This window comes from Myotis daubentonii, chromosome 5 (assembly GCF_963259705.1).
Source record: "Myotis daubentonii chromosome 5, mMyoDau2.1, whole genome shotgun sequence".
Taxonomy (NCBI): domain Eukaryota; kingdom Metazoa; phylum Chordata; class Mammalia; order Chiroptera; family Vespertilionidae; genus Myotis; species Myotis daubentonii.
In genome coordinates, this window is record NC_081844.1 from 81,552,312 (window position 1) to 81,580,194 (window position 27,883).

General features: G+C 42.5%; 1 protein-coding gene and 1 pseudogene across 2 annotated transcripts in view; one reads left to right on the forward strand and one right to left on the reverse strand.

Annotated features, from left to right (window-relative positions):
- Positions 1–27,615, forward strand: part of CTNNA1 (catenin alpha 1) — a 194,337-nt gene extending 166,722 nt beyond the window's left edge. For both annotated transcript variants that reach the window (XM_059698505.1, XM_059698504.1), the window contains exons 10-18: positions 3,128–3,220; positions 10,285–10,441; positions 18,583–18,783; positions 19,544–19,695; positions 22,051–22,161; positions 23,841–24,022; positions 24,128–24,233; positions 25,652–25,786; positions 26,411–27,615. In XM_059698505.1, the coding sequence (XP_059554488.1) occupies positions 3,128–3,220; positions 10,285–10,441; positions 18,583–18,783; positions 19,544–19,695; positions 22,051–22,161; positions 23,841–24,022; positions 24,128–24,233; positions 25,652–25,786; positions 26,411–26,698 (1,425 nt within the window). In that variant the 3' untranslated portion in view covers positions 26,699–27,615. The remainder of the gene's footprint in view (positions 1–3,127; positions 3,221–10,284; positions 10,442–18,582; positions 18,784–19,543; positions 19,696–22,050; positions 22,162–23,840; positions 24,023–24,127; positions 24,234–25,651; positions 25,787–26,410) is intronic.
- LOC132235704 (H/ACA ribonucleoprotein complex subunit 3-like) lies at positions 11,983–13,120 on the reverse strand (annotated as a pseudogene).
- Positions 27,616–27,883: the final 268 nt, after the last annotated feature.

The following is a 27,883-nucleotide window of genomic DNA, read 5'->3' on the forward strand; positions in this document are numbered from 1 at the left end:
AACAGAAAAAACCTCCCTGCACAGGTTCCAGAGTAAGGGCAGTGTCACATTTCATCCGAATGTAAAGCCATGTGCAGTTACTGAGAGCAGTGGGAAGAACTGTATGTGACTTGAACAATCTGCACTTTATTTAAAGTCATCAGTACAGTAGAGGGAAATAGTCATAATGGGACATTTTATTACTACAAACTTGGTTTCATAAATTTTATTTAAGGAAAGAAAATCAGGTGTGGAGTAAAGGTAGAGCTTTTCTAAATGTCTGAGAAGTTGTTTTTCTGTCATGTACAAATTGTCATATTTGTTGATCTGACACAGCCCGGCTGTGACCGTCTCCTTCACAGCACAGATTGTTACTGGACTAACTCCTGAAACCAGCAAAAACCCAGGGCTGTTTTTTTTATCAGTGAGTTTCAAGTTTTCTGAAATATTCTGCTCTTTAACAAGATCCAGACTTACATGGGTTAGGCAGTGCAAAAGAGGCCTTCATGCCCTGGCCAGGTAGCTCAATTGATTAGAGCATCATCCTGTTTATGTCAAGGTTGGGGTTCAATCCCCGGACAGGGCACGTACAAGAAACAACCAATGAATGCATAAATAAGTGGAACAACAAATCAATGTTGCTCTCTCCTCCCCCTCCCTTTCTCTCTCTCCCTTCCTTTCTCTCTAAAATCAGTTGAGGGTGGAGGGGAGCCCTTCTTGATTTAAAAGCTAGTAGTCATAGTGTCAGTCTCAGCCTACCTCTTGGATTAGCAGGACCAAAGACATTTCAGTTGTTAATACCTCAAGTTACTGTGATAGCAAAGATATAATAATTTATTCCCAGAACAAATGTAGAGATAGTGCTCATTACTAAGTCTCAGCTCTGCCAGGTTCTCTGGGAGTTAGCTGCTCTGAATGTTTTTAATTCACAGTCTCAGTATTAGCTGCCATCCCAGATTCCTAGAGCCCCAGAAGGAGGCATTTAGGAAGCCCCTCCCCTCACCCCGTTTTCAGTGTAGCCTGGCACTACTATATGAGGTTAGCCTCCCAGAGAGCTATGGTTGAGATACTGCATTTGCACATTTGTCATTGTTAGAAGTGAGTAGCCTGTCCCTGGGGGGTGAATTGAGCTCCATCTGGAGAAGACTGTCAGTGACAGGAGCCCGCTGCCTCCTCCCAGGTTAGGCAGGGTGGCTTCCTGAACAGGCAGCGTGCTCCTGTTGAACATGACTGCTTCAGCAGTACGTTAGAAATGTTTTTAAACGGTGTTTTAAAATAAAGAACAAGTCTTCCATAACCTTTGTTTTGTTAGGATTTATATCAGGAAAGATGCTTTACAGAAGTCAGCCATTTCACCCTCAACCACACACACTCATGTGTCTGACCTATAATAGAAAACACTTTATATAATCTGTTTGCTTCTTAATTTAAATATGTTTTTCCAGATTCATACAATTGGGAGAACATAAATTGAAAGGAGTGTGTGTGAGTAGAGACTAGAGCATGGAAGGCAGAAACACAGTGACAGGCCTTCTGCAGCTAACATTTGGCTGGTCTCTGCAATGGTGGGCGTGGACGGGGTGCTGGGCATTAGTACACTCACCTCACAGGGGTCTCTGTTAGTTCCAAACTGCTAGTTTAGTGCCACCCTCACATTTTACATTTGTTTTTCAAAATTCCTTCTTATGACAGTAGAAGTTGTAGATTCATGAACTCATCTAATTTAAGCTTTCTCCTTCATTATAGCATCATAAAATGTATAATTGAGGGATAGTGTTTTTTAAAAGTTTACAAAATTTAGCTTAGTCATATTTCGTAGTAATTTCAAAACAAATAGGAATCTTCGATCAGCTCTATAAATTGTCATCATAAAGAGCAAAGTGTCTCTTGGCTCAGGTCCCGGCAACACCAGAAAGTAGGATTGTAGTCTTCAGGGAGAATATCTGTTACTTCTTCATGTGATTTTGAAGGCCACTAAACATTAAAGACCTGATTTAATTTTCTGTTTCCTTACCTTTTATTTTTAAATGCATGTTCGTTCTTTTGTTTCTTCTTGTGATTAGCATTGCAGGATTCTGATAGTTAGCAAGCAGTCTTACAGAAAAATGATAATCCCCAACTGTAACACAGCAAACAACAGCCATAATAGTATATAATTTTTCTTGTGCCTTTGTGTGCTTAAATTGGGTGGAGGAGTGAAAAAAAAATCAAAGGTTATTGTCACTGCCCTTGTTTACTCTGGCATTTAAATTCTTGGAAAGTACCTTTGATATTCAACTGCCATTTATAATTCACTTTGCAACTGGGGGAAAGATGTGTCTCACCACCATGTGTTCAGTTGGTCTCCGTGTTACTAATGGAATTGGCAAGCCTATTCATTTAGGAACATGGATAGTTGATCACAGCCCTAGCAGTCACTACAGAGCAACATTCTCAGCATAGCCAGAGCTACGGCAGATGAAGTATGACACAGCTTGGAAAGATTGGCATGAGCACTGTCACTGAGAGTTGGAGGGGAAGGTAAAGATTTTAGTTCGAGTGAAATAGCATTGTTCAGGAAAGAGTCCAGCTGTCAGTGCTTTTGAGAACCCAGCTGGAGGACAGTTTTGTTCTTAATGATAGAACATCATCCCTGTTTCTGCTTCCTTTTCTGATGAGGATGGCCTTGATGTTTTCTTAATGCTATTTTTTTATTTGAAAAATAACCTTGTGTTCAAATGAAAAGCATCCATTCACATGTCAAATGAGAATAATAACTTAGAATTTCTATTTCCTTACTTCAAGAACAGCTGCAAAGTACATTTTATTTGAGTATATCAATAATTCTTTCCTGATGCCCTTGATGCCACAGCTTTTCTCATGTTATTGCCCTCACTAGGAGAACCTCTGTCTGAAGTTACTGTTTAGGCAGGTTAGAGCCCACGTAAAGCCTGTGAGTTACAGGTCGTGGGATGTTTCAAGGTTCGGCCACCAGCTTACAGTGTGACCTGTGTTACGAATCTATAATTTCCTCAGCACAGAGCTAGAAAAAACCAAACGTGTCCTTATAAGCTGTAAAGGTCAGGGATGGGGGTAAGTGTATGTTAGTTTTTCTTTGCAGTCCAAGAGAAAAATCTTCCAAGATCTTTTTATGTGTTCCCTCTTCTAGGTCGCCAACTTGGCCTGCTCTATTTCAAACAATGACGAAGGTGTGAAGCTTGTTCGAATGTCCGCGAGCCAGCTGGAAGCCCTCTGCCCTCAGGTAAAGTACGACCAGCGATGCTGTAAGGTACCAGCAGATGGAATTTTGGTTAGAGTGGAGATGAGGCTTATTTTGTTGGTTTTGTTTTTAGGTTTTTAGATAGAAGTCTTAGAGACAAAACACTGATTCAGAGTCTACAAATCTTGGAGAAATTTATTTAACTTCAAGTGACATTTCCTCAGGGCATCACACGTTCTATCCTCTTGCCCTTCATTAAAAATGCATAGTACCCTGGCCAGTTTGACTCGGTTGGGCATGGTCCTGTGCACTGAGAGGTCTCAGGCTCAATTTCCGGTCAGTGCACATGCCTGGGTTGCGGGTTTGATCCGCTGTAGGAGGTGTGCAGGAGGCAGCCAATCGATGTTATGCTCTCATATCAATGTTTCTCCCTCTCCCTCTCCCCCTTCCTCTCCCCCTTCCCCTCTCTCTAAAAAAAACAATTAAAACATCTTAAAATAAAATAAAACATCTTAAATAAATAAAAATGCATAATGTCCTCCACTGTTCGCAAATAGTGGGTATGCAGTGACCACACTATTCAGTCTACATCCTTCTTGAACGAAGGGCTACCTGCAACATCTGGCAGTCCTGTAATCATGATGGTCACCCCACAAGCCTGAAAGTATAATAGCTACCCACCTGCCCTCCATCCTAATGCCCAGTATTTGGGTGTTTCTGTGTTGGGGAAGGAGAAGGAAAGATTCAAGAGCTGGAACCCTACTCTGTAGTGTCCTAAAGTAGCTTTATGATACAGATATTAATGATGTAATTAAGCCAGCTACCAAAGTAAAAGCTTGAGAACTTTTCTCGATTTATAATGGCATATTGGAAGACTGGTGATGGGATTAGGTTAAGCGAGAAATACTCTGAAGCACATAGAAGAATGGTGTATCCCATGAGGGGAACGGATCCTATTTGTGTGGCCTGGTACTCCTTGCCACTCCCAGGCAAAATAAGCAGTGTAAATGCTGTTTCATTGGAAGAGATTGCCTCTCCCATTTGCCAGATAGAGAATGCTCTTGGGCATACTTTGAGGATTTACATTTACCTCTCTAAATGGCCTGCCAGATGGCAGTGGCCACGGATAAATGGGAATAAGCAAGGGAACTGGAGTAATGGAATAGAGATCACAGGAAGGAAGTTTCTGTGTTACGTCTGCAACCAACTTTAAAATATACTCTGTCCAGTACTCTTTCATATAAATAATTCCTGACACTCAAGGCAGGTGATCGAAATAAGTAAACCCGGTTACTAATTTGAGATCCTAACTGGTATGGAGGTTAGTTTAGGGCATTTGCTGTCATTCTCAATCATGTGGCTAGTTTCCCAGTGAGAGTTGCTTCATCTAAATATTAGTGTGATGGGCTCAGTTTGTGAATCCACATTATGTGATGGACAGTTCCTCAGCTTTAATCCAGTGATGAAATCTACTAGTGATTGCTAGCTGTACAGATAGATAATAAACACAATGGATTTAATAACCTCCAGAAAGTTAATGTATGACCAAGTTGTATGAAATAAATTTAAAGCATGTTTCTCAAGAGTTGGCATTCTCTCCCTAAGTTTGCCATTTTGCCCTATCAGTGTTTGTTTTTAATGTCTTTAGTTCTCCATTAGGTTTTTAAATGTTTGAAAAGCGACAATGCTTTCACATATCGGCTGAAACAGATGGTAACATACGCTGATCACACCTACCAAGAATATTTATATAAATGATCTTAAAGCGGAGGGAAAAAAAATCACATGAGGAGTCTAGTAGATAGAGCCTAATGAAAATGGGGATGTGCATGTTGTGAGGTCCTTTCGTTATTTTTAAAGAGAAGTCAGCAGTTCAGATGTTTCTGTCAAGTTTCAATTTTAAATGATTGGTAACAAATTTTAAAATGTTGTAATTCTTTGAGGAGGGTAAACCAAACACTTTTGGGAGCTGCATGTGGCCTGCCTTGGTCCATGTATTTCATGCTCAAAGGACTCTCCCCTTCAAGGTAGCTGTTACTTTGAGGAAGAGGGATTTGAGTGGAGCCCTCTCCTTTCTCTTCATCCTGATGCAGACCCTGAGCTCAGGCTCATGGGAGTGGGTGGGTGGGGGGTTTCTAGCCCTCTGGTATTCTCTTCTGCAGTCAGTGGCTTGTTTGATAACAGACTCCAGTCAAAGCCAATGATCTAAACTAGATTAGTTAGTTAATTCACCAGGAGTTTAAGGTGGTATTTAATATACTATAGCATATAGACAGTTATTACATTAACCCTTTGAGTGCCAGCCAATATCCTAGGAACTATGCTAAAATTGCCGAGGCATTTTTGGTGATTTTACAGCAGTTTAGGAAAAAAATTATGAATCACAAGTAAATGAAGTTACATATTCAAAAACTTAAGGAAACCTTTACCACATTGACATATTTAGCAATATCATCATCACTAATAAAAGCAGACTCAGAACTGGACGCCATGTCAAAGCTTTGCTAGCGCTCCCGGCACTTTTGGCGAAAGACAGGAGCGCCATGGCGCTCCCCGGCACTCTAGGGGTTAAAGTGTATGTTTCCTTATTGTGACACTACTGCCAACATCTGTCTAACAGATGTTAGGATTTTCCAGGCTGTTTTTTGTGTGCTCCATGCCCAGGGTCCTGCATTCAGGCAGCCCTGGCCGCTCTGCTGGGTGCAGCTTTCCTAGGGGCAGCTCTTTAGTGGCCCCACCTACAGTTTGGAGTTGGCTCCTAGTTCTCATTGTTCCTCTCTGGAGGGGAGAGAAGAGTGTTTGTCCCCATTTTCCAGGTCCCCTGTACCAGAATTAACTTTTGGAAATGGGAAATTCTGTTCTAAAATAATAACTTTTTAGTAGTCACTTGACTTTAACTTCAAATATTGGAGATTAAACTTGAATTGAGGAGGAAGTAATCTGAAAATGGCTTTATTTTGTTGTTTGAGGGGAGGAAGCACCCACATTTTTGGTGATTTGCTGTTCTCACCACCACCAACAGGTTTCTGACAATCGAGTCTTTAAAATTTGAGGAGGGCATTTTAGAGATGATCTCTCTTTTTTAGGGTGACATTGGTTAATAAAACCATACAGGCTTCAAGTGTACAGTTCAGTAACACATCATGTGCACACTGCACCATGTGCTCACCATCCAAAGTCAAGTCTCTTTCTGCCCCATTCCTCCCGCCCCCTTTGCCCACCTGCACCTACCACCACCCTCCTTTCCTTCTGATTATCACCACATCTGTGTCTATGTGTTATGTATATGTTTATTGTTAGTATTTTTTGCTTAATCCCTTCACCTTTTTCATCCAGCCCTCCAGCTCTCCTCCCCTCTGACAGCTGTCAGTCTATTCCATGTCTCTGTGTGTATTTTGTTTGTCCATTTATTTTGTACATTAGATTCAACATGTAAATGAGATCATATGATATTTGTCTTTCTCTGACTGGCTTATTTCACTCAGCATAATAATCTCCAGGTCCATTCATGATGTTGCAAAGGGTAAAGTTTCCCTTTTTTACGGCCATGTAGTATGCCATTGTATAAATGTACCACAGCTTTTTTATCCACTCATCTACTGATGGACACTTGGGCTGTTTCCAGATCTTGGCTATTGTAAATAACGCTGCAATGAATATTAGGGGTGCATATATTCTTTTGAATTAGATTTCGGGTTCCTTCACATAATTCCCAGAAGTGGGATCGCTGAATCATAAGGCAGTTCCATTTATCAGGTGTCCTTTGTAAAATGAGAAAGTTAACCTTAGGCAAGGTGCTGTTCCTCCATTACACTGTAAGCAATAAGATGTGTTACAGAACAAAAGAAAGCAATTTTCTCTTTGTGAGGGAAAATTATCTTAGTATTTAAAACATATAATTAAGTCCTGGTCTATGTTTACTTGGCTCTCATTGGAAACATTTTCTTCAGACAAATATTCTTACAAGGCCTTGTTTCACTCTGATTCATTGAAACATGAATGAATTAATGAGTTAATTAATGAAGTTAATAGTCCATAGGTGAAGCACCTAGTGGTAATGAATGGCAAGAAGAAAAAGAGACAAAAAACAAGCCTTGAAATGATGAAAATATGAGAGACCACAGCATAACACAAGAAAGATAGGATGGCTTTTCTTCCAAATAATTTATCATTCAAACCCATACACTTTAGAAAGTAGTGGGCTATTAGTAATTACTAACTGGATGGCATAGTCCCCATATGCCTTGGAATCTTTTACTGATTGTCTTGATAGTTTTCACTTCCTGTTGTTTAGTGAGAAAGAGGAACAGTTGCACCAGTCTAGCAGGTCTAATACTTCAGTTTGTTACAACTGCAGTTTTGGGGGGCTGATTCTTTGATATATCCCTCCAATCATTTGGGAATTATACACATGACCTGTAGTTATTTGGTTGTTTTTTTTTTAATATTTTTTGATTTTTTACAGAGAGGAAGGGAGAGGGATAGAGAGTTAGAAACATCGATGAGAGAGAAACATCAATCAGCTGCCTCCTGCACACCTCCTACTGGGGATGTGCCCGCAACCAAGGTACATGCCTTTGACCGGAATCGAGCCTGAGACCTTTCAGTCCGCAGGCTGACGCTCTATCCACTGAGCCAAACCGGTTAGGGCTGTGGTTCTTCTTTTACCTAGAAAAAAACCATCCCCAACTCATACCATCAAGTTTGTGTTCTCAAATGCCTGTTTGATAACTATTTTTCTGCTTCATCCAGATCTCCACTCCATCACCATCAGTTTCCTCTTATCTTTGCTTCCCTTCCAAGTTGCATTAGAAACATTTATTTTTAATAACCCATAAGCACCTTGTACTTAAACTTTTTTATTTATTTATTTTATTTTATTGATTTTTCACAGAGAGGAAGGGAGAGAGCCAGAGAGCCAGAAACATCGATGAGAGAGAAACATCGATCAGCTGCCTCCTGCACGTCCCCCACTGGGGATGTGCCCACAACCAAGGCACATACCCCTGACCGGAATCGAACCCGGGACCCTTCAGTCTGCAGGCCGACGCTCTATCCACTGAGCCAAACCGGTTTTGGCAACTTTTTAGTATTTTTTAAAAATGTTGGTGGTTTTTTTGCAGCACCACTTATCCCCCATATACCTTCTTCCACTCCCACTCCCACCCCCACCCCCAGCCCCTCCACCACATTCACCACACTGTTGTCTGTGTCCATGAGTTCTTTCTCTCTTTTTTCTCTTTTGCTTAATTCCTTCACCAACCCCGTAGCACTCCCTTCCTACCAGAGCTTAGAAATCTTAATTTATTATTCTCTCAGCTCATTTTCATACTACTTTCATTACCCATTCAGTGAATACCAAGAATCTGAGTAGATATTTCTCTAAAGAATTTATACTAATGGTCAGTAAGTGCATAAAAAGAACTATACCCATCTAGCCATCATGGAAATGAAAATCAAAACCACAGTGAGGTACCACTTCACACCCACTAGGATAACAATAATTTTAGAAAAAAAGAAAATCAAGTGGGGAAAGTGGAACCCTCATATATGCTGGTGGAAATGTAAAATGCTACAGCTGCTTTGGAAAACAGTAAGGCAGTTCCCAAAATGTTAAACATAAAGTTAACCATATAATCCAGCAATTCCACTCATAGTTATATCCCAAGAATAATGAAAACACAAAAACATGTATTTATAGCGGCAGCATTCATAGTGCCCAAAAAGTGCAAACAGTTCTAATGTCTGTCTACTGGTGAATGGATAAATATAATACAGCCGTATAATGGCATATTATCTATCTATATATATATAAAAGCCTAAGTGACTGTTACAACCAGTCAACCAAACGACTGGTCACTATGACACGCACTGACAACCAGTGGGCAGACACTCAACGCAGGAGCTGCCCCCTGGCGGTCAGTGCGCTCCCACAGCCAATCTCCTGTGGCAGGCCAGCCTCCTGCGATCCCTCTCCCCAGCCCCGATCTGCCCTGATCGCACGCAGGCCAGGCCAAGGGGCCCCACCCATGCACGAATTCATGCACTAGGCCTCTAGTTGATTAATAAAAAGGAATGAAATACTAATACATTTTATAGCATGTGGATGGGCCTCAGAAACATTAAGTGAAAGAAGCTAGTTATAAAAATACACATTAATATCATTTCATTTATATTAAATATCCGGAATTGACAAATCCACAGAGACAAAAAGTTAAGTAGTGGTTGCCAGGAGATAGGGTTAAGGAATGTTGATGGAAAATGACTACTAATGGATATAGGGTTTCTTTTTGGAGTGATGAAAATTATGATTGTGATGATGGTTGTACAACTGTGAATATACTAAAAATCATTGAATTGTACAGTTTAAATGGGTGAATTGTTTGGTATGTGAATTCTATCTCGAAGCCATTTTTTAAAGAAATAACTTTTTAAACTGCACAAATTTTATACTTTATGTTGTTATATGTCAAATATGCCTGTTAGAAAAATGCTTGGAATTTGAATACAATATATTATTCACAATTGTGCTTTGATAATGTATCAAGAACCTGAAATGCCTAATGTATATCACAAGATTATTAAGAATGGTGGATAACTGGAACAAACGTAGATATCCTACAATAGGAAAATAGTGATGTGCATCCATAAGATGGAATAAACAGTTAATTTTTTAGACTTACATTTAATGATATGGAGAAGTATTTAAAAGAAATAAGATAGTTTTATGTAGCACATAATTCTAATTGTGTATTTTTTGACATGCATACATACATATGTATATGAGGAGAAAAAAGCCTGGAATATAATAGAGTTGCTATCACAGAGTGGGGAGATTAGATATTTTTATTTGTTTGTGATTGTCCATATTTTCAGTGTATTACTATATCTCTCTATTGCAAATGTGTTGCTTCTACATTCACATTTAAAAACCTATTTAACACATTTCTCTATTCCAGCTTTGTGTTATAGTGAAACGTGTGGTATCATGTGTCCTGTAAAATGCGTATGAAACAAAGCCATCGCCACTCTACTGACCATGTTATCCCACCTGTTTTGTTTTCATGACTCTGAAAAGTAAACATTGAACTTGATGATCTTTGCAGGTTATTAATGCTGCATTGGCTTTAGCAGCAAAACCACAGAGTAAGCTGGCCCAAGAGAACATGGATCTTTTTAAAGAGCAGTGGGAAAAACAGGTCCGTGTTCTCACAGATGCTGTCGATGACATCACTTCCATTGATGACTTCTTGGCTGTCTCAGGTAATCAGCTGGTTCCCCAGAGAGACTTGTGAGGATGTGCATAATTACTTTTGCCTAAGGTACAATAATGGGCAATCATAACACCCCCAAGTCTGGGCAGGTAAATTGTTGTAGCACTAATACTGTGCTGGTTTTCATTTTAATTAAAAAACAAACAAACAAACAAGAAAAGCTACCACAGACTCCTGAGCAGTGGGAGGTGGCATTGGAGTTGTTTCCCATGTGGTGGGGCTGGTCTTGATCTTAGAAGCTTCAGTTAGAAAACTGGCTGGCAGAGGGTTTTCCCTGTTTGTTAAGAGTAGGATTTTGCAACTGACCTGTACAGCACCATACCATCCACCACTCTTCCTGCTGTGTGTTTAGAAAAATGTCGTGTATCCTAGTAGAGGCTGTATGAAGAAGTGAAACTTAGGAGAAGGGAATCCCAACACCTTTACTTTCTTTTTTGAAACAATTTTTCCTTGCTTGGAAATCTCTCTCCCTCACAAATGATCATAGTTGAACTGACTGCTTTTCAAAAGACAGAAAACAGAGAGGAAATATTTAAATGCCTTTTAATTATGAACTTGCAAAAAATAAATCTGGGTAATTCACCTCACAAAAACAGTTGATTTCATTATATAAACATAAACTGGTAATAACATGGTAAATTGCATTCATATAGAAAATGTCTGTCAATTGCAATTCACTGTTTATCGCACAGAGATAAATTTCAATCCATCTCCTTTGAGTTAAGTATAAATGCATTCTCCCTTTAATGGATCCTCTGCTGCCCTTGGCTGCACTGCTTGCTGCCTGGAGGTGCCAGACATCTTGAGGCCAGTGGTGTGGGCAGTCAGTGCTGGGTAGTTGTAGGGCTGAAACTACCTTTTGCCCCAGGGAGCCACAGGCTGAAATGTGGGAGTGCCAGTGGCAGTGGGGCTTGAAACAGAAGCGGGGCCTAAGTACAAGCATGGCACAGCCTCCCGCAGTGACCTACATGAGGTGACGGTGTGCTCCGCATACCGATGTCGCCCAGCCTCTGCCTGCTTTCCTTGGGATTGGTGGCTCTACTTGATAGAGTAAGGAGCAGGCAATCCATAAACCTCAAAGAAGGGTGTAAACCGTGCTGCTGCAGGAACCCCAAATTACAGATGCTGGTACTTTAAAACACTCATTTGGAAGCACATCTTTGCAGGTGCCAAAAGTGCAGCAAATGGCTTTTTTTGGAAATCTTGGCCTTCCGTTGTTTTTCCCAATGAAGTACTGAATTAGTCTTTTTCATAGGTTTAGAAAAAAACATTCTACCTTCACAGCACACTTTCAAGCAAACAACAAATTCAGAATTCTCAATGCAAAGCACCCCTCTGGAGCTAGCTAAGCCATTCCTAAACTTCCCCTCTCCTGATTAGAGTGGGTGGATCAGGCTTGTCTCAAGGGATTTTCAGTTCTTACAGCAAAATAAAATGAAAGAGAATCAAATATCCCTCATACATCTTCAAATCAGAGAACAAAAGGGATTCTGCAGTAATGGTTAGTGAAATCCAGGCAGTATGGTTAGGGTATGTGACATAAAACAGCAGAATGGTAAAGAGAAATAAAGTTCTTTAACAGATACACTTCTGTGTGATATATTCAATTTTTATGCAACGGTGGAAAGTATAAGGGTTGACTTGATGGAAAGGAGTTTAGACAGTTTCTATTTAGCATATAAAAACACAGAACAATTCTTCTAGTCAAAAAGTGGTGGTATTTTTAGAGCATCTAAATTTTATAGGTGTACCCCGGTGTGTTTCTCGAATGTTTTGTCACAGACTTGCTTAGCAATGTCAAGTAATTAAATAATGAACAATTCCTGATTTTTTGATGTGCTTTTTAGGGGCACAGGATGAAGGGAACAAGCAAGCAAATGCCTGTGCAGAGTTCTCCATTAACCAGTTAATTTTTAGCATTCAGAGTCTTTTATACTTTCATGTATCTACCTCATCCATGGCAACTTTAGCACTTTTTTTCCCTTTCAAATCATTTTAATGTGGCAGTCAAAATAGGAAAAGCAGACTTAAACTTGTTCCCTTTAAGGGGGGGTGCTACCATGATTGCTTCACACAAGCATGATCAAAGGTAATGATGACACCGATTCCAAAGACTAAGGGTGGTAAGAAGGCTTCAAGGCTCAAGACTGAAAAGCTTGGTTTCGGAAAGTCTCAGAGGGGTCACAGGTGGCAGGAGAGACATGAAATTTAAGGGACCCTCACAATACAGGGCGCAGTTGCTGGGTCATCAGCACCTTGAAACATTTCTTGATGGTGATTCAGTGTCGAGAGTATTTGCCGTCTGGGGTGAAACCGAGCAGGATGGGCCGAGCCGGTCTGTTGTCCCGTAGGATCAAACTTCTTCAGGGTATAGACCTGGTCTCCCTGTTCATTGAGGTGATAATGGAGAAACATGATCTTGCTGAAGCAGGAGGTTCCAATTCCATCTGCAGCTCAGTCTACTGAGGGTCTCACCCAGCGTTAGCAGTTTTTGTGTGTGGGGAGGGAGGGGCTAGAGAGGTCTCCCCATGTCATGACACACAGCCTCGTAGGGTAGTCTTGGCTGGCTCTCCTTGAGCAGAACCTCACTTAATTGGGCAGCCCCCACTGGTCCCAGTTCTTGATCCTTGTGCAGCTAAGCATCGCTGGATATGCACCATGGAATGGAGAGCAGGTGTCACTCTGCATGGTCATGGGCAGTCTTTAGCTGAGAAGCCATGTCTTGGCCTCATGCTGATCTTCCCTCTTGGCCAATTTCCTCTTGCCCTCACACACACTGGTGCTTCAGTAGTCCCATCAGTTTCTGCAGGGGGCTACCAGGTAAGTCCCACCACGGGTGATGGTTGTCTGGGGAGAACTGAGCAGGATGGGCCTTAAGATGGTGGGCTTCATAAAATGTTGCCAAATGAAAAGTGGTAATGCCACTTGACTCCTTGGAGTGGTTGTTCTCTACTGTATTCTGGTGCCTTGTGGCCCGTTGGCAGCGTGAGGGTTTTTATAGACTATTTCCACTAATGATTTTCCACCATCACTTTCCCTCTTGGAATCCATGGGGCCTGGATGTTTGCTGTAGCCTATCCAAGGGGAAGTTACTTAGGGATCAGGACTGAGAGGACCCTATTATGCTGCATTAGTTCTGTTTTTCCTGGATATTCTGTTCCATTGATCCCTAACTTCCCTTATACTTATCACAAGGCATATCCTAAATTTGTGGCTCAAAAAGTAGCGGTCATTTTGCATATCATCTGTAAAGCCACCAAGACCCTGTTGCCAGTGTTTTCTGAATCTGCAGGGCAAGGAGAACCTGGGTTACTCATATCCAATGTCACTTGAAAACAGAGATGCATGCATGCCCCACTCAGGGAAGAGGAAATGGGGATTCCTTTCCCCCAAGCTGTTCTGTTCATAATGTTGCCTTGTAAATATCGGAGATGGTTTAGGGCAGGGGTTGGCAAACTGCGGCCCCTTGAGTGTGGCTCTTCCACAAAATACCACATGCGGGCACGCACGTACAGTGCGATTGAAACTTCATGGCCACACTCAAGGGGCCAAAGAGCCGCATGTGGCTCGCGAGCCGCAGTTTGCCGACCACTGGTTTAGGATACTAGGGAGCATTCAGCAAATCATGAATGTATTTGCATTGGCTGATCCCATAAGGATGGTGGTTTGAAATTTAACAAAGTGATAAAGACTGTTTGGATTTCATTTGAATTGTATTTGATAAATGTTTTCCATGGAAATGCAATTTACTTTCTCATTCATTTACTCTGCTTACACATGGAAGTTTTGGTTGCTTTTTAAATTTTTTTACTTTTAAAGATGCAGGTGGTTCTAATTGGTTTATTACATTGCTTTACCATATGCTCTTAGAAGCATATAACATACTGCATTAGATACTTTGGGGCAATACACAAGAGTGGTAATTTGTACTTTTTTCTTCATTATGTATCAGTGTGCCCAAAGAATTTGGTCTGATTTGGGGGACATTAAATAAAAGGATTACTGTACCAAATTTTTGTTTTTGTGTTTTATAGCAAAAATGCAAAACTGGCCGAAACCGGTTTGGCTCAGTGGATAGGGCGTCAGCCTGTGGACTGAAAGGTCCCAGCTTCGATTCCAGTCAAGGGCATGTACCCGGGTTGCGGGCACATCCCCAGTGGGAGATGTGCAGGAGGCAGCTGATCGATGTTTCTCTCTCATCGATGTTTCTAACTCTCTATCTCTCTCCCTTCCTCTCTGTAAAAAATCAATAAAATATATTTTTAAAAAAATGCAAAACTGAAATTTCCCTCTTTTGAGGAAGTGGCATAGGTAGTGATGAAGTTAGATTTGATTTCTGACTCCAGTGCCCACTAGCTGTGTGGCCTCAGGGCAAGTCACTTAATACTTCTCTGCCTCAGTTTTCTCATTAATTAATGATTTAGAAAATGATTTAAATATATATATTGATTTAAGTAAATATATATTGATATAAATAATGATTTAAAGTATATATATTGATTTCAGAGAGGAAGGGAAAGGGTGAGGGAGATAAAAATATCAGTGATGAGAATCATTGATCGGCTGCCTCCTGCACCCTCCCTACTGGGGATTGAACCTGCAACCCAGGCATGTGCCCTTAATTGGAATCGAACCTGGGACCCTTCCGTCCATAGGCTGATGCTCTATTCACTGAGCCAAACCGTTTAGGGCAATGGTGATTTTAAAAAAAAAAAGGTAGCTGACATTTAGTTAAACATCAAGCACTCAGAATATTTCCTATTATATAGTAAGTCCTTTGTATAACATTAATGTTATCTCCTACGTGTGCATAAGATTGCACCAATAAAGATACCCAGAGCAAAGGGTATGCAGGATGGGCCCTGCTGTGCATTGCAGACTGAAGTATAAGTTTATGCATCCTTTTCTGGAGAGTGCCAACTGGCTTGGTTCCTAGATGGCAATCAAGTACCAAACATCTACTTTAAACGTGTATGCCTTTGATTTAGTAATCCTGTTGCTAGAGACTTTCCCCAGGGACATTTACACAAATGTTTGCCAAAATATCTGTACTAGGATGTTCACTTCAACCAAAAGGTGTAAGAGAAGGCTGGGTAAGTGATTTATGGCCCTTCCATCTATTTAATAGGGACTGCACAGCCATTAAAATAGATGAGTGGGATCTGTAGAGATAGACTTCAAAAGGTTTTCAGGTGAAAAAAAGACATAATAGTCTCCATAATAAATAGACTGTTGTATGTATGTGACTTTTTTCCTTGTTAGAAGCACCTACAAAAAAAGACTGTAATGAACAATCAGAGCCTTTAATGGGGTACAGATTGGTGTGTCTACTTATAATGGACCCAGGCTAAGTTTCCTGGGAATTTCAATTAAAACTTAAGTAATTTCTGGTTAGTGTGGGTACTCCAACCCTCCTATGTTTGCACATGTCCAATGGCGCCAGCGTGGAGGGCAGGGTTGATGCTGTGTCCTGGGTGTGTGGTGGCCTCAGCTGGCTGGGGTTTTCCTAGGCACAGCTGTTCGGTGAGGGTAGAGAATATGACTTTAGTTGGCTTCCTGAAACAGAGGCTTCCTTTGTCGCTAAAGAATGGCAAACCCTTTCCTGGTTTGCATTCATCGGGATGAAAGGCAGTATAAATTCAAGGTCTAAATTGATTTTTAAAAACATAGCTATCTAGATGAAGGTTAGCGAATCCTTGGTGGAAGTTGGGCCACTTCGTTTAGTGCACAAAAAGAATCATGCTTCGTTGATTCTAAGATGTGCTCCCCCATGTATTAATCCTGAATCAGGGATGAGTCTTAAAAATCAGTGATATGAGAAAACATTGGTTTATAATTTAGTATCATCTTAACTTTTTATTCCTTTTCTTTTCTTAGTGATATAAGGTACAAGTGTAAAATTATTAGATTCAGTTAAAAAAACACCACAGCAGTTTTTAACACAAGGTCTACTTAGTGCGGTGGGCAGGTGCAGTACCATTCTGTTTAGTTAAAATGAATATGTAGAGAGTTTGTATGTAAGTGATGCTTCTGATGGACTCCAAATCTATTTATTCTTGTAATATCCCCCCTAAAATTTGTTTATGTAAAAGGTTTAATGTTTTCTTTTTGAATAGTACCCTGAACAAGTCTAATTTTTAATTTAGTAGACGTTAAATTATGGTCGTCTTAGCTGTATTGTGGTCATTCATTTTTCCCTTTTGTAATAGGACTTATTACTATATTCTGGGTTTTCTTGGAAATTTTAAAAATTTTATTAATATTTGAAGGTGTTTAAAGCAACTTTTTTAGGTTCACAGCAAAGTTAAAAGGTAGAGATTTCCCATCTAATACCTGCTTCCACACATGCTCAGCCTTTTCCATTTTCAACATCCCCACCGCAGCGGCATATCTGTTAAAATTGAATAACCCAAAGTCCATAATGTGCATTATTATTCACTCTTGGTGGTTTACATTATACGGTTTTGAACAAATGGACCATCACTATAGTATCAGATAAAATATTCCCTGCCCTAAAAAAAAAATCTCTGTGCTCTGTCTATTCATCCCTCCTCTCTCCAACATGATTTTTTTTTTTTTTTTTACTATCGCCATAGTTTTGCCTTTTCCAGCATGTCATATAGTAGGAATCATACAGCATGTAGCCTTTTCAGACTGTCTTTCTTCACTTAGTAATATTCATTTATGATTGATAATTATTGTTTTTATATGCACTTTAAATTTTTTTTAATTTTAAAAAAATCTTGGTTGAATGTAATATTCCCCCCCCCATTCACCCCTGTAGCCCATCCCCACCCCATTATTTCTTTTTAGTGCTAAATAATATTCCATTGTCTAGATCTACCACAGTTAATCTGTTCACCCACTTGAAGGACATCTTGGTTGCTTTCAAGTTTTTTGTTTTTTGTTTAATATATTTTATTGATTTTTTACAGAGAGGAAGGGAGAGAGATAGTTAGAAACATCGATGAGAGAGAAACATCGATCAGCTGCCTCCTGCACATCTCCCACTGGGGATATGCCCGCAACCCAGGTACATGCCCTTGACCGGAATCGAACCTGGGACCTTTCAGTCCGCAAGCCGACGCTCTATTCACTGAGCCAAACCGGTTTCGGCTCAAGTTTTGGCAATTTTGAATAAAGCTGCTAGAAACATCTATGTGCAGGTTTTCATTGTCTTGGGATAAATTCCAAGGAATGTGATTTGCTGGATCGTACGATAATAGTTTAGTTTTGTAGCAAAGATGTTTTTACCAGATTTCCTCCAGGACCTAGTGTCAAGCTTTATTGTTTTCAGGAAAAATAGTTTTGGTGTGTCTTCCAATTCCAGCTCTGTCACTGGTGGGAGCCACTTTTGGGCTTCACAGAATTCAAGGATTTCCACAAATACCACAACAGGCCCACCTGCAGCCTCGTAGGGTTAGGAAATGTTCCCTCCGTACGCTCCCTCAGGAAGGCTTCCCCTGCTGACCGCACCTGCTCCTCTGGGCTGTGCTGACGGCCACTGGCATCTGCTGGAAGGAGGGGTGAGACACTGGGAGGTAGCCTTACAGTGACCTTTTCTTCTAATTTAGACTTTGGGATATATGTAAGGTCAGTGAGATTATTTAAGGGAAAGAGAAGTTCTTGAGGTTTCTGTTATCTGAATCATCTGCTTGACTTACAGAACAACTGTGCCTTACAGATGGGCCTTTTTCTCTTTTTTAAAACCTGGAGTAAAGATTGTTATTCTCGGAGGTGATTATAGGTTGAGTTTCAGTGGGACAGTTAATCCAGCAGTTAATCTTCTCTTCAGTGCAGTAATGCGTGTAAAAGCTTTTGGCGCTGTGGCTGGCACAGTGAGCTCTCGGTGAATGGTACATGCCAGCTAACAGTTACTGTCCCCTTTTCAGCACAGGGAATACAGTCAGTGTTGTAATAACTATGTAATGTATGGTGTCGGGTGGGTACTGGACATATTTGGGGTGATCACTTTGTAAGTTATAGAAATGTCTAATCACTGTTGTACCCTGAAACTAATATGTATTATGTAACAATTATAATTGAAAAAAAATTTCAAGGCAAAAAAAAAAAATTGTCCCCTTCTTTTGAAAGGCCTTCTCCCTCATTCCACTTTTGCTTGTTCCTCAGAGAATCACATATTGGAAGATGTGAACAAATGTGTCATTGCTCTCCAAGAGAAGGATGTGGACGGGCTAGACCGCACAGCTGGTGCAATCCGAGGCCGGGCAGCCCGGGTCATTCATGTAGTCACCTCAGAGATGGACAACTATGAGCCAGGGGTCTACACAGAGAAGGTGCTGGAAGCTACCAAGCTTCTCTCCAACACAGGTATGGGAACTCCCTGCCTTACTGGTGCTTCCCACACAGCCCGAGTGGGCTAGGCCAGGCCCTGTGGGTGGGAAGTAGGAGACCAGGACTCAGGCCGTAAGTGTTCTGGGTGGACACTAGACTTGTGAGAAGTTGGTCAGCCAAATTAAGGCCGCACACACACGTTTCCTTCATGTGGGTCCCATGATTAATGAGGGGAATAATTCTTTTTTTTATCCTCGCCCGAGGATATGTTTTTTTAAATTGGTTTTAGAGAGAGAGGAAGGGAAACATCAATGTGTTACCTCCCATACATGCCCCGACCAAGGATCAAACCTGTAAACTAGGTGTGTGTTGTAACTGGGAATCGAACCTGCATCCTTTTGGTGTGAGGGATGAAGCTCCAACCAACCTAACCGCCCAGCCAGGGCTGAGGAACTAATTCTGAAAGCACTGTTTAAGATTAATTTTGGAGTTAAGTCTTCTGTTAGTGAATAAATACTAATTTAAGGAGGGTCCCATTCTTAAGGCCTCAAGTTAACCTTACTTCAATGTTCTCAACCATCAAAATCCTTTATTGTAAAATCTGGTCAGAGACAAAGAGGATGATTCGAGTCTTGGTTGAAATATTGTAAAATATGGCATTTAATTTATTTCAACCATAAATCTCACATAGGTAGAAGTGGAAGCTCTTCATCAGACACCTTGCCTCTTTCTGAGTGAGGTAGATTCAGGGAGGGCTATAGAAGGATGATGTCTGCTGGGCCTCTTTTCTCTGCAGTTATGCCGCGTTTTACTGAGCAAGTAGAAGCGGCCGTGGAAGCCCTCAGCTCGGACCCCGCCCAGCCCATGGATGAGAATGAGTTTATCGATGCCTCCCGCCTGGTGTACGATGGCATCCGGGACATCAGGAAAGCGGTGTTGATGATAAGGGTGAGTAACTGCATTTCGGATGTTTTAATAGCTTGTTCTTATCATTTGCTAACCTTGAGAACAATGCATCATTCTGGAACTCAGCAGATGTATTGGCAATATATTAAAACCATGAATCTAAAAGCTGTTAGAATGAGATATATTTAGTTACATTGTCTAAAATGACTTTTAGTTGCAAGTTAGAGCCCAAACTCAGACTGAGAACAGGAGCTAGTATGAGTTGCTCCTGATGATTTTAGAGCACACAATCACCACAAATAGGTTTCCATTTGCCTTAGAGGGAAACTATAGAAAATAAAGGCTTTTTAGTTAATTTCAGAGAAGGGAGTATTCCTTATTGCAGGTTGAAGTTATTCTTCACATGGAGCTCTCCCTCCTCCCTCCCCCCCTCCCTTTTGAGGGGGTGGCAGGCAGGATGCTAGAACCCCAGTTCAGGGTGAGGGTGAGCGACTGTGGCAGCCCCTGGTCATGTTCCCTGGCTCAGGGCCCCCATGTGGCCCATCGTCTCTGAGAGCAGCAGTTCTCACCGTCTGAAAGTCCAGCCCCTCTGGGTTGGCATAAACAGGTTTTGAGAAGCTCCAACCCCTCTGTAATGTATCCCCAGGGTGCTCGGCCTGGGTCTCACAGCTGCCTTTCCCATAGCAGTCATCCTTCACATGCTGTTCTGAGCATAAGTGTGTAGCCATCCTCAGCCCCTGTCCGCAGCATGGTGGCTGCTTTGCTGTCCATCTAGTTGGATCAGAGGAGCTTCATTCACAGCTTCATGGTTTGCTAGTCAGATCTCAAGGTAGGCAGGGATCTGTCTCACTTTTTACCCCCTCAGCCTGACAGCTACAGAGCCTAGCTGGACTGTCAGCTGGAAAGAGACCATTTCTAAGGCAGCTGCATTAGGCTGGATCCATTTTATATGCAGTGTAAGACTGTACTGCTCTGAGGTGAGGAGGAAAAGAACTGTTCAGAGATGGCCTGGTTGGCTGCTCCTGCAGGCCCCAGGTCACCCCTGACATGTTGGGGTGGGCCGGGAGCTTGTGGAGCCTTTTGCTTTCTTCAGTCCTGCTGCTGCTAAAGAAGAACCCATATTATGCAGAGGCCGTATCTCAGTGGTGTGAAGGGATCCCCGGATCACATACACCGGGGCCGGTGAACACAGCCCCATTTCTCCAGAAGCCTTTCCATGATGACAGACACCTAGAAACAGTAAAAGAAACCTTAATGATGAAGGAGGCTAATGCCTTTGGGGGATTTGAGTGGCTGAAACCGCATACTCCAGGAGGTGCTTGTGAATTCCAGAGTCCTTTCTGAGGAAGCAAGTAGGGTTGTGGGAAACCACATCTTAGGGGCAGGCAGCCGGCTTGGCTTCCTCTTCCAGCTCTGGAAGGATAAAATGGGCAATAGTGACGTCGTGTTTTGCGCTCCCAACTCGGAGACACTCCGGGATCTTGTGTTGATGTGCTCTTGGTGTCTCATGTACCTCTGCTCTTCTCACCTCTGCCCATTGAGGGAGAGGCCTGGCCCTTGCACATGTACATGGCGGTTTCAGGTGCTTCTCACACGTCCTCTCATTTGAGCCTCACAGCGAATTTGGGGCTGGGCTTGGATCAGGTCCTGGGACAGATGAGGGCCTGCCCCCTTACTGATGACTTCCAGATGACATTATGTTTCAAGTTAGCAGCTAATCATGTGAGACTGGAGGCTGTGCAAAATAAGAATTTTATTTCATAATTAAAGCAGAACTAGGACCATTAATTAGTTCCTTTGGTATTTAGACCTTACCTGCCACATTCTCTCTTTTCCTTTTATCAAAGGAAAAAATACATAAAAATTCACTATTTTTTCCCCCTCAAAGTAGCCTTTGGTACCCTAAGAGAAGGCCCAGTATTATTTAATACATTTAATGTTCTTTTTGTCATAAAGTGGAAAAGTTAAGAAGTTGCCTAATATTGTGTAAAATACCTCTATTTTTAAATTAAAATACCTTTTCTACCCTGGACAGTTCTCATCTTTTGTCTTTAGATGCAGCTGTGAGAGAAGTACATTAAGAAGTATAAATCTTACGTCAAAGGGAGTCTTGACTCAGGGGTGGGAACTGAAGCCCTAACCCCCAGAAAGGAATCCCTTGGCCCTTTGGCAAGTGTGGTGTGGTGCCCTGGCCTACTGTTTGTTGGATGAGCCACCCACAGGTGCACCTGTGAGGCAAGGTCTCAAACGAATAGCGGGTGTTTTTAGCTATTACCCACATCTGTTTAGAATACTGCACGTGAAAATCCTGGGTGTCCCCTACATCAGGCAGGGTGTGGGCTGAGTGGCTCAGGAGGCCTACGTTGTATCTGGCTCATATCTCTTTCTTGATGGCAGACTCCTGAGGAGTTGGATGACTCTGACTTCGAGACAGAAGACTTCGATGTCCGCAGCAGGACAAGCGTCCAGACAGAAGATGACCAGTTGATAGCTGGCCAGAGTGCCCGGGTAAGGAATCAGTTAAACTTGTCAGTTTGGCTTAGTGGATAGTGTGTCAGCCTGCACATAAAAGGGTTGCAGGCCCGATCCCCAGCTGGGGTGTGTGTGTGAGGCAAGCAATCAATGTGTCTCTCAAAAAAAAATACAAACTCGTTCTGCAGACCTTCCCTGTCCCTCTCAGGTCTTAGCTTTTCATACTCTCTTTTCTTCTGGCCATAGGACTGAAGTTGTGGCACCTGCTAGTCAATTGTAGGTTTCTCCAAAATGTCTCCTCAGTTGTGCCCTGGGGCTTTGGTTTATGACAATCCTGCAGCAGGATAGCCTGAGGATCTAATCCACACAATAGTGATTAAAAAGATTGCGGTCTTAGCCCATGTCAGTTACACTGTAATATTTACGAGAATCAGTCAGAACCTTTCAGCCATTTGAGTCATTAAATCTTCCATCAGTAGCATTTTTGTTTTGGGGAGGATGCCAAGAAATATTTCTAAGGAGTCCTTTCTCACTTCTCAGATATTTTGAACAGCGAGTACATCCCTGCTTTAGGCCCCACTTTGTCATGAGCACTTTGGGGAGAGCCCAGGTGCTACTTTGATAAGGTGTCAATGCTACTGAGCTATAAAGTGTATATACCTCAGCAATTCTCTGCCTGCCTTCTTTAAAACTTACATTCTATAAGGCACTTCCAGTTCACCTCGAAAAGTTAAAGATGGGAAAGTGCCACCAGCATTAGCCCGTCTCTCATCTGCGCTCTCACAGGAGACAGAGGATAAAACTTTTGCAGAACTCAATTAACACTAGATTGCCCAAGGAAGTCATTTTGACTGCTTTTTAATTTCAATTAGAAAAACAATTGTGTATATAAGGACACAATGTCTTAGAATCTTGTGACTTTTTGTACAACATATAAATGCGTTTATTAATAATTGTAGTTACCTCCCCCTACTTCATTTCCGGTATATATATATATGTATATATATATATATATGTGTGTGTGTGTTTTACCTATATTGCCCAAAAGCAGTCATTTTGACTGCTTGGGGAAATTTTAGACTCTTATTATTGAATTGAGTAAATTTCTTATATGACCAGTTCGGCTCTGTATTGAAATAACAGTTTTCATTTTTTTTCGATTACCGTCACATGATAACATACAAGTACATGATAAATTGTCGATACTTGATAAGTTGCAGTTGCTCAATAAGCTAAACTAGTATTTGTTATTCGAATCTTTATGCAGTGATACTTGTTCTAGTAAGTTGTTTATTTCTTTTGTGCTCTAAATTCATGAAAGAAATGTCCAATAGAAGTGAGTTATTGGAAAAGCTAAGGAACATAAGTGAAGAGTGCTCCGATATTATTCTTTCACAATGCAGTCATTTTGACTGCTTTGGGGCAATATAGATATATACTAAATTTCAGTCTTTCTAGTGTTAAGCAGGCTCTGTTCCTGGGCCTGTGTGATCCCGAAGTGTCCACATTAGTCTTGTACCCCTTACACTCTTGTTTTCCTCCACATTAAAATTTGTTCTTAAAAGTGGGTTGGGAATGGCCCTTCAGGCAAAATGAAACCTATTAAAGCATTATCCTATCTATGTCATAGACTGCTCGGTGGAAGTGCTTTTGGCTAATGTACTGAGAATGTCACATTCTTTCCATGTAAGAGCTTTCTGTGCTTCTGATTTTAGGCAATCATGGCTCAGCTTCCCCAAGAGCAAAAAGCAAAGATTGCAGAACAGGTGGCCAGCTTCCAGGAAGAAAAGAGCAAGCTGGATGCCGAAGTGTCCAAGTGGGACGACAGTGGTAACGACATCATCGTGCTGGCCAAGCAGATGTGCATGATCATGATGGAGATGACCGACTTCACCCGGTGAGCGGTGCCTGGCCCACAGCCGCAGAGGCAGCCGCTTTCTCTTTTCTGCTCACTGCCAACTACGAAGGGCTTCACGTACAATGATCCTTATTCTTTTTTCAGAGGTAAGGGACCGCTCAAAAACACATCAGATGTGATCAGTGCTGCCAAGAAAATTGCAGAGGCAGGATCCAGGATGGATAAGCTTGGCCGCACCATCGCAGACCATGTAAGTAACAGACCTAACATGTGGGTCTCAGGCAGCCCAGCCTGGTCCATTCCTGAGGCAGCAATAACAATAATTTTCAGGGGACACAACACTCATCTCAAAAATTGTTCTTAACGTGCCAACCAGCACAGAGTTTTAAGAATTTCTGAATAATTCTTTGATAATTCTTGAGAGAACATACCTGGAGGTGTGTCTGTCCTGAATAACAGCTAAAGTCTAGCCTCTCGTGGGGACGTGTATTCCTAGTTCTCTTCAGAACTGGAGCTCTGGGCAGGCACTGCTTCCAAGCCTACCACGCTGACCCCGGGTGTGCGGGAGCCCCTTCTCGTGGATCTGCTGCTTAGGAGCAGCAGGATAATGTGTCCAGTTGGGGACAGACAGGTGTCCTCAGCGCTGTGGGTTCTCGACTACCCAGCTGTCATAAACCCTTTATTCCCTGCAGTGATACGTCAGAAAATGTGGTTCCTACCTCCTGGAGAGTTGACATTTTCTTTTGATGCTACAAGACTTATTTACTGGAGATGCTGTTTCTCAGTTACAGTTCTCTGCAGTCTAAGCCCTTCCCCTGAGGTATCAAGCCTCTCACCCTGCAGCTGGGCTGAGGGACAGCAGTGCCTCATCGCTCAAGCCAAAGATTCAGAAGTCATCCTAACCCCTCCTCCCCACAATCCAGTGCTAGTGCTATACTTCTACTGGCCACCATCTAGTCTTGTCCCCTCTTCCAGAGCCAGCTCCTCCCTGCCATCCTCCATACAGCTGCTAGTGCAGTCTTCCTACACGCTCATCTAAAGTGCATGTCTTGATAGGGCTCTGCTGTGTTCCGTAAGATTCTTAAATTCAAAATTTCCAGCATGGTCTACAGGTTTGTCTGTGCCCAGTCTCCCAGAGGGAAATGTTTGCTATAAATACCTGAGAGGTGCTCTGTATTTCTTTCTCTGGGTAAAGCTCCCTGAGCTTTGGCAGCGAGACAGGAATTGGGCAGCGGCTGCCCTTTAATTTCCCAGTGGCTGGTCCAGACCTCGCAGTCTTCCACTGCTTGTTCTCTTGCTTTGATTCACTCATCCTCCATCTTTGCCTGAAGTGAACCTCTCCTTTCACCAGGTGTTTACAGTGTGTATCATAATTGAGCAGAAGAGCTGTTGGGATGGTTGTTAGCAAGCTCAGAGCACTCTGGCTTTTCTTCAGAACCAAGCTCTTGCTTGCTGAGGCTTTTTTCACCTTTAGGGGCTTGGGCCCAAGCAGAGGGCAGCCTAGAGCCAAACTGCCCCAGGTAATTGGGTAACTCACCTCTCAGGCCCTTTGCCCCAGCAGGGAGAGAGGAAGCCTCTCTTGGTGGCACAGAGATTTAGAAACAGCCCCCGGGGGTAGGTGTGTTTAGATCAGGCCTGGGTGCTCTGCTAAACTTATTCTCCCATCAGTGTCCAGACTCGGCCTGCAAGCAGGACCTGCTGGCCTACCTGCAGCGCATCGCCCTCTACTGCCACCAGCTCAACATCTGCAGCAAAGTCAAGGCCGAGGTGCAGAACCTTGGTGGGGAGCTCGTTGTCTCTGGGGTAAGTTTCATCTGTGAAAAGAAGTGGGTGGTGGGAATAGTCTGGCCTTTGTCCACATACACTCCTTACCTGCCCTGAACTGGGAAGGTGAGCTGTGGAAAACCCTGATGTTTCTTCCCTCCACAGAAGAATTGAGCCTGTTCAAAAATTGCAAAGATGAAATTGCAAGGCTTTCTCAAATCTCCTCTACCTCTCCAAGTGCTTCAGTATTACCCACCCCTCCTTGTCTCTTTACCATGTCACCTGGGGTAGGGCAAAGAGGTGATCTCGCTCAGTGTGCTGGGCTCTATTAATTCCCCAGAATTTCCTTTCAAAGAAATTGACACCATTTGGTCACCTGCTACAACGTCAGTGCCCCTGGCCATGGATGACTCAGGCCTCCTCCTCCAGCTTGTTTGAGGGGTGAGGGGGAGGTGACGATGCCTTACATTCTTGTTACTGTTCCCTTTATTTCTTCAGAAGATCTGAAACAGGCCTTTTCAGGGTATTTGAATAAGAACAGCCAATTATATGGGGCTGTGGCCCACCCCTGAAGGGGAAGGAGGAGGGGGCTCCCCCCTCACCCAACCCTGGGGCTAAAGGTCAGACCTGTGCTCCTCACCGCCCCATGTTTGTGTCTCTTAGGTGGACAGCGCCATGTCCCTGATCCAGGCTGCCAAGAACTTGATGAACGCCGTGGTGCAGACAGTGAAGGCCTCCTATGTGGCCTCCACCAAGTACCAAAAGTCGCAGGGTATGGCTTCCCTCAACCTCCCGGCTGTGTCGTGGAAGATGAAGGCACCTGAGAAAAAGCCCTTGGTGAAGAGAGAGAAACAGGATGAGACACAGACCAAGATTAAACGGGCGTCTCAGAAGAAGCATGTGAACCCTGTGCAGGCCCTCAGCGAGTTCAGAGCCATGGACAGCATCTAAGGCTGCCCTCGCCAGCTGCCCCCACCCATCGGGGCTCTTAGATCAGTCACTGTTCTTCACTCAAATGTATTTGCTAAATAGAGCACTGACGTTAGATTCCACCGGGAAATAGGCAGATGTTAAACCTGGCCAGGTGGTGCATTTTGCAAGGACATACTTTAAGTCAGTCACAAATACTTTTAGAATTCAGGAGCATATTTCTAGCTGTATTTTTTTATAAGCTTAAATAAAAATCCCATAACCAAAGAGAATCCCATATTAACTTGTTAGTGACATTCTTGACCAAGTTGTGTGGCATTAGGGTCTGAGAAAAGGAGAGATCTGACTCACCCCTTTTTCAGGGAGGGGTCTTCCACCAGCCCAGGGTCTGGGCAGGTTGGCTGGTATTAAATGCCAAAGATGACCAGGGCAAGCAAACTGGGTGTTTTAGGAAGTGGTCCCCAGAGAGGAAATGTTTCTAGAAAGGTCCTGAGAGGGACAAACCACATGAAACTCAGTAAAACAATGTATCATGCAGAACACTCATTACTCTCTTTATGACGTGAAATGAGAATTGTAATGCATGGTTACAGTCACTAATGTGCTCTGCTGCAGGACATATTAAAAAGTTGCTTATTTTTTTCCTCAGGCTAGAATGTTATGATGCCATAATCAGAACTTGCTTGTTTCCCTTTGTTCAGCTCCAAATGCAGATACATCACTGGGCTCACTTCTAATAATTGCAGTGTTTCCTGCCTTGGGCGTATTACAGTAGCCTAACAAAGTAGCATTTGCTTAGGCAATAATTTAGACATTACCTTATTTGTGATTAATATAGCGATTACTATAGCTACAAGGTATAATTTTACTATTTAAATTTTATGAATTCGAATTTTTTTTACACTAACTTTTCCCAATAAATTCCACCTTGAAACCAAGCCCAAGAAGTTCAAGTCGTTTTTCCTTGCCTCCAGCAGTCACGTTTTACATAAAACAGCTCCCGGATCTGCCCCCAGGGTCCCAACAAGGAGACGGTCTATGGCTCCTCGGGAACTCAAGTGTTCACCCTTCACGGGGAAGGCCAAGACCTCCGTGGGTATCGCCCCCTTCTCGTCTGAGTTGTTCCTATCAGCTTATCACCACACCAGGATAACAGCTGCCTCCAAATCAGCCCTCCCAACGCCATGTCCCTTCCCAGCAAAGCTC